The sequence below is a fragment of the Gymnoscopelus braueri genome, assembly GCF_963280865.1.
Source record: "Gymnoscopelus braueri genome assembly, chromosome: 8".
In the NCBI taxonomy this organism is placed as follows: Eukaryota; Metazoa; Chordata; class Actinopteri; order Myctophiformes; family Myctophidae; genus Gymnoscopelus; species Gymnoscopelus braueri.
The window spans coordinates 29,599,962-29,607,461 of record NC_137609.1 but is presented as its reverse complement, the minus strand read 5'-3'; the positions used below and the strand labels follow the sequence as shown (position 1 = coordinate 29,607,461).

At 41.8% G+C, this 7,500-nt stretch overlaps 1 protein-coding gene across 3 annotated transcripts in view; it reads right to left on the bottom strand.

Moving 5' to 3' along the window:
- Positions 1 to 7,500, bottom strand: part of acsl6 (acyl-CoA synthetase long chain family member 6) — a 66,893-nt gene that overhangs the window by 36,382 nt on the left and 23,011 nt on the right. For 2 of the 3 annotated variants that reach the window (XM_080436573.1, XM_080436574.1), the window contains 2 exons: positions 4,961 to 5,075; positions 411 to 475 (listed from right to left, as the gene is read on the bottom strand). In XM_080436573.1, coding sequence (XP_080292699.1) covers positions 411 to 475; positions 4,961 to 5,075 — 180 coding nt within the window. Of the gene's footprint in view, positions 1 to 410; positions 476 to 2,340; positions 2,477 to 4,960; positions 5,076 to 7,500 lie in introns of those variants that run through there. The other variant, XM_080436575.1, reaches the window with a different exon arrangement.

The window sequence follows — 7,500 nt, the reverse complement described above, 5'->3', positions numbered from 1 at the left end:
TGTGTCATTTTAGATTTCTTTGGCTATTCAAAAATAGCTGATATACAAGTTGTGATCTATTTTTGAAAAATCGTTTACATTTTTGGAAACCTTTGAATATATTTGTTTTTAAAGCGAACATTTTTAACTCAAATCTTCTGGAACCAAATAATTTGAGATGGGGGGTCCGCAGCCAAATACATATAATTATTGGGGTCCTTGACATGAAAAAGTTTGAGCACCACTGATATAGCAACATACGTTTTTCAGAAAACTGTTAGGATTTAGAAGACATTTTTAGAATCGGCCTCCGGTCTTAATGGGTTAAGGTTCTATTATTGTCACCAATGTAACTGTGCTTGCATAAGTCTGTCACATTAGACCATGACATCGTCAAACGGCTTGAGAAAGACACACTTTTTTTAACTAACCTCTTTGTAGGAAATCCATTTGTAAGGCTGGTTGGGTAGCCGAGAGCCTAGACAAGGACCATCACCTGTTGAATGCATACGTAAAAGAAAATAAGTTAGCGAGGAGGGACAGAAAAAACACAGAACTGAGAACACAGATGGGGAACATTGGTGGTCACTTACGATCACTTAACCATAATCCTGTCATTACAGGTATTTTGTGTTTCTAAAATAGTGAAACCAGCCAATCTCCAAGCTCACAACGCATCAAGACAAAATGTGAGCTTGTACTGTAGGTCTGCTAGTATTGACAATTATTTTGTCATTCTATTTGTTTTTGAACATTTTAAAATATTTACTTAGAATGACAGAAAGGTGGCTTGGTCTTCATCTTTGTCCTGTCTACAGCAGTAATGCTATGGAAATACATTTAGAAAACTGGCATGCACACTTGTGGATCAGAAGGCTAAAGCTAACTGTATTTCTATGTGTATTATGTGTATGTTCCTGTCTGCCCCAGGCCTTTCTCAGTTGTAATCACCTCCCATGTGCATATTATATCTGCTCTTTTAAGACTTTGTCTGATAGTCTGTTAATGCCAGTCAATTAATGTTAAGCCTGGTGATATTAGTGTACAGTATGTAAGCCTGTTATGTTATGTTAAATATAATCGCTCTGCGATTAAACATTAGCGGTTTATTATGGCAGATATGATTATATATTCTGATTCACAAGACATAGTACTTGTACATAATATAACTGAATTGGCTGAAAAGGCTCGAACAAGTCTTTAGTTTATTTTCGAGTCATGCTGTTTCCGCTGGAGGTCAAATCCCTGTTCTAGACTGCAGGCTGCCTAGAGCATGGGTTCCCAAACTTTTCAGCCCGCGACCCCAAAATAACGCGGAAATTTACTCACGACCCCACCTAAACCTGGAGGTCATTTATGCACATAAACTTGCACGTTCGGTGCGCATTTGTAATGTATTAAAATGGTAAAATGTACTATTTGTAATCATTTTTAGATTGTATTTCATCCATTCTGTTGAATAAAAAAAGAGTTTATTTTTATTTTTATTTTTTAATTACCCAAAAATAAATTTGCGACCCCACTGTCAGTCTCCTGCGACCCCAAGTGGGGTCGCGACCCCAACTTTGGGAACCCCTGGCCTAGAGGGCGGGCCACAGGCCGCTCTTGCCGTCGTCACAGGCCTTGCAGGCCTTATGCAAAGGCTAATATGTAATTTAGATAGCATGTTACTGTATGTTATGTAGACAGATGCTAGGTCATTTGTAGACCTGTCATCCTACAGTATAATGTATAGTTTCAATGTACACTACAGATTATTGTTTTTTTTTATATTATAGTATTATACTGTTTAGACTGATCTGGTTCTTGGTTTACCTATGATCCTAGATTACTATTTCCATGCATTTGATGTATTACCTTGTGATTTCCTTGCTTACTGTATGTCACTGTGTATTAAGAGAGTCTGCTAAATGCCTAAATTGTAAATTGTTACTGATCACATGACCCCCCAAAATCTATTCTCAGGTTCTCTGCTGCACAGAAGGTGGGGAACTTTTTCATTTTTTCATATGCATCAGCTTCATGGTACAGTATATAAATTGCATATTGTTGATTTTTGTTTCATATTGTTCCCCTTTAAGTCTATCTGTCGGACTTCCAAAAAAAGGTTTTACCAATGGAAAGTAGCGTGTGACCAAATAACAAGGTTCCCTTTTCCATTTCCTGAAAAGTAATGGTTTTGGACATACAAGGTTTCTGCCTGACAGTGACGATATGAAGGTTGTGTTTCAGGTTTAAAGCAACGCTATGGGAAACTGAGCCAGAACCGGGTGTGCCACATGCGGTATAGCTAGCGGACTAGTGATGCACAGAGCCTTTTATAGTGTGTGAAACCCACTTGTATTCATGGTCATTGTCTACCTGCTGTCTCCTGCTTGCACGCGAGTCTGTGTACATTAGCTTTCACTCCTCCATTCCTGCCTTGCTCTTTCCTGCGTTTGGATCCTGCCTCAAAGCTTTTCATTGTTTTGAATATTGCTCACAGCCTTGAACCTCCCACACAACTTAGATCTCGCCGCATCGCATCCTCCTGCCCACTTAATCCACTAAGACCGGGAAAGTATCTGTGTCAATTTTTGATTTCTTTGGCTATTCAAAAATAGCAGAACATAAGATAAGATTTTTCAAAAAGTAGCACATCTACAAGCTTGTACATGTGCTATTTTTGAATAGCCAAAGTATAAAATAATGGTTAAGGTGGTTACACAGATGCATTCCCGGTTTTAATGGGTTAAATGAGCTAGTGCGGGACGCCGGTGGTTTGCCCTCCTACGCGCCAACATCCTAGACTCTTTCTCCCTCCCAAGCTGTGGACTGACCCCCCCCTTCGGTCAGGACTGCAGACCCACTCCTAATTTTGCGCCGCAGTCTGAAGACAAAACTCTCCACCTCACCGCCCCCAACTCTCCTCCTTCCTTGTATCACTTACTGTTGCCTATTAATAGCAAAAATAGCCGATCTACATGTGTTTTATAAATATTGAACCAATGAAAAGTATTAACAAGAGCTTGTGACATTAAACACAAATGTGTCACTATGTTTTGTGTTTTCCTGAAAAGTTACTGTTTTGGACATACAAGGTTTCCACCCGACGATATACACTCAGCCTCGCTACAATCATTTCATAATAATTTTTCTGCTCAACTGAGAAAGTAATTGGCAATGAGTCATGCATGACAATGTAGTATGAGGAAGACACGTGTGAAAGTGTTAAAACGTGCATTGTTGTGCCTGCCTGGTGACTCTGGACCCAAGTCCGTCTTATCTTGCATGCAGTGGTGGACAGTTACTCGAATACAGTACTTGAGTAAATTTTTTGAGTATCTGTACTTTACTTTTTTTTTTCTTTCTGGAAGCTTATAACTTTCACTCCACTACATTTCAAAGACACATGTTGTACTTTTGACTCTACTACATTTCTAGGAAGGGACCCCCAGGGGGTAGGGCTTGGCACACGAGTGCTTTAACTCAAGTACACATACGGATGCGGATGTCCCGCCCCCTCCCCACTTTCGTTTAGTCTTCGCAGTCCGGGTAAATTTGTCCTGCTGTAAATCAAATTAGACGAAGCATATACATGTACAGCTGGCTCAGAAATGGGAATTAAAAGATATGCTTTTAAGATGTTAAGAAAATATTTTCGTGAATGGAAATTATGAACAGACGACAGCTTCCTTTCTCGGCTTTCGGGAGGTGTAGTTCCAGACTCTATATAGCATTCGTAGATTGTGGAATAGTTGTCCAGTCTCTCTACGCTAGCCTCTCTAAATAAAGGAGCAAATCGTCGCTGTCGGATAGATAACCTTGTATCTCCATATTTCAACTTTTCATGTTTTTTCGTCAATTAATACCTTACTTCCCTTCCCTACTACAGTGTCACACCAAAGTAGCAAAAATAGCCGATCTACAAGTTCACAATGTGTCGTGATGCGACGCGTTGTGAGCTTGTAGATCTGCTATTTTTGGGTGGTGTAGCCGCCCCTATAAGTGGGGTTGGGACACCTCATTAGTACACATTTGCTGTACTGTGATTGGCTCATTAGTACACTCCTAGCTGTACTGTGATTGGCTGACTCTATTGGCTGACTCTATTCAGCACTGTGATTGGCTAGCGAGACACATGATGACATTAATAACCTATAAATAGGACTATGCACTTAAAAAAAATATATATATTTTTTTTAAGTGAGCTTCCATCACTGTGATGACCACTGTGATGAAGTAGTTATAGGTGTCTCTGGGTTTTTATAAATAATGATCCAATGAAAAGTATCTATTAACAAGAGCGTGTGACTAAAATACCTACATTGGATTGTTTGGAACACATGTTCTTTTTTCCTGAAAGGTTACGCTTTTGGACATGTGAGGTTTCCATCCGACAGTGACGAGATGCATAAAATAAATCAATAAAAAAAAGGAGCATTGTGAGTCAGCGGTGACTAGCGGTGTGGGCCATCACCATGGAGACCAGACGACTCACTTTCCCTCGGGACAGAGACAGTACACTCAGACCACAGTAGTACAAACCTGATTCATGGTTCGCCGACAATAATAACGCCTTTTCATTTCTGGCAGTAACCTTGCGTTTCCATATTTCAACTTTTTATGTTTTTGTTTTTCCTAAATTAAAGCTGCACTATGTAACTGTCCTGTTCTACCCCGGATTTGAACCCGGGTCTGCTGACATTTTAACCACTGAGCTAATAGAGCCTGCCTGCTTGCTCAAGGGAGAAATTGAAATTTCAGATCACATTTCGTGTCAAACCAGAAGCAGGATCTAAACGTCACATCTTTAATGTCCTATTTTGTCATACAGCGTAAATAGTGGAAATAGCTTGTGTGTGTGTGTGTGTGTGTGTGTGTGTGTGTGTGTGTGTGTGTGTGTGTGTGTGTGTGTGTGTGTGTGTGTGTGTGTGTGTGTGTGTGTGTGTGTGTGTGTGTGTGTGTGTGTGTGTGTGTGCGAGTGTGCAGTCCTACCCACCAGATATATGCAGACCTCTCTGAAACACCTCATACATGGTTTTTGCATCGTCATGGTAGTGAGCCAGCAGCTTGGAGCTATCGCCCATCATTGACCTACGACATCCACCCTCATGCTGATGGAGAAAGACAGACAGACAGACAGACAGACAGACAGACAGACAGACAGACAGACAGACAGACAGACAGACAGACAGACAGACAGACAGACAGACAGACAGACGGACAGAGAGAGAGAGAGAGAGAGAAAGAGAGAGAGAGAGAGAGAGAGAGAGAGAGAGAGACAGAGAGAGAGAGAGAGAGAGAAAGAGAGAGAGAGAGAGAGAGAGAGAGAGAAGTTACTTTGCATAATAGTCTCTGTTAGCCACTTAACCGCATGAAGCCTAGCATCCCTATTCTGGGAATATCATTGGCAAACATTCCGCTAAAAAGAGGCGCAAATCGCCGATCTACAAGCTCAAAACGCATAGAGCTCGGTTATTTTCGGCAGAGATTTGGTGTAGAGGGGGAAAAGGAGGGGACCAAGTACATAAGGACCCCTTAGCTCAAAGAGAGACGAAGCAGGGACCCCCACTACATCCATCCATCTTCATCAGGTTATCCAGAGTCAGGTACCTGACTTCCCTTTCTCGGGCCACATTGGCTTCTTCATACTGAGGGATCCTGAGGAGTTCTAAGGCCAGCATGGAGATATAATCCCCCCCATCTGGTCCTTGGCCTGCCCCCTGGCCTCCTCCCAGTGGGCTCTTTTAACCCATTAAGACCTGAGGCCGATGTCTACAAATGCCAACAACTACAACGCTTTGAACATTTTTCAAAAACGTTCAAAAATAGCAGATGTACGAGCTTGTAATGTGCAATGTGAGCTTGTATATCTGCTTTTTTAAATATATTTTAATTCATTGTTTGTTAGAATACAGTAGAATTGGAGAGAGAGAGAAGGGGATTGATACGCAGCATTGGGTTAAGTGACTATGGATTGCCTCCAAGTGATGCTGCAGCTTTGATGGCTTCATAGATTCATTTGACAGCACTATCATCAGTATTAAAAAATATATATTTGTTTGTTCGTTTACACAGTCATTATCATTGCTAATATGTTGGATTAATGGCTATGTGTATTTTTGGGGGGAAAAAGCTCCTATCATACAAAAATTGGGTGGTGCCCTGGCCTATAGTAACACCGATGACCCCCTCGGGGTCCAGGCCCCCTTTTTAAATACCTGTGTATAGGGAAGATTTTAGAAATGCCAAAATAAGAACATGCCCAAAGTAGAGACACCAGGTTGAAAGTGGTTAAATTACTTGTATTCTACCACAGGTAGTTCTGACTAAGGAAACCGATTGGCCAACTGAACTGTTTGACAGTTAGAATGTGCTCAAATCAGCATGACAGCAAACCTAACCATGATCAAATGATTTATGCACCATCGCTATAAACATTGGTTCCGTCATTGATCCTACTAACTTAAAATACATGTGAATTTCGCACAGTGACTAAATCTGTACAGTACACTGGAAAAATAAAATAACCTAGAAAGGCAGTTTTGATTTTATATGGGTGGTATTTATTCAGTTTTGGAAATCCCCCAATCTCTAGAAAGCATTAGCTAAGGCTAGCTGATTCAACAGGGCCTAGAAATGTGTTTTCAGGGAAATAGAGATAACAATAGCCAAAAAAAAGAAAAAAAAAGGAAAAGGAAAGCGAATTGCCCAACAATATGAATACATTTAAAATAAATGACCCCTTTTCCTCCCCAATTTAGTCGTTATACCTCCCCACAGTGTGGGGTGTGGGGAGGATACAACAGCAGTGACAACACACTGTGCTGTCACTGCTGTTGTATCCTACTGACTCACCTACCAGTGAGGAGTCCCCACCAGGAGGACGTAGAGCCTTCGTCCTACACCTCCCACCCAACACTCACTGCTGACAGGCGCCGCCCCAGCCAATTATCACCCTCTCCACCCGGCTTGCCTCCCCTGAAGACGTGCCAATTGTGTTAAGTGTACTGTAGACACGCGACAAAGCCGGATGTACCTAGGTGGATTTGAACCCACAACCTCCGTGGTGGTGGGCAGGCGACTTACCACTGCGCCACCCGAGTGCAATATGAATATATTTGGATTGGATTTAGTTGGTAGCCATTGCATAAGGACAATATTGTACGAGAATGTGTGCTTTGCCGTCATTATTTGGGCACTTCATATTTTGGCACTTCATGTTGGCTTGGTTTGTTTTGTGGGATTTATAGTCAATCCACAGACTATCCACCAGCTCAGTGGCCTTGTGGTTAGAGTGTCTGCCCTGAGATTGGGAGGTTAGGGGTCCAATCCCCCGGCCAGATCATACCAAAGACTATGCGAAAATGGCACCCAATGTCTCCCTGCTTGGCACTCAGCATCAAGGATTGGATTGGGGATATGTCCCTGCGACATACTAGCGTCATGTCCAGGGGATGTACTTGTACATCACAGGTACTCACGCTACAGAAGCAAAAGATAGGCTTCTGCCCTATGGGCCACACAGCGTGAAAGGCT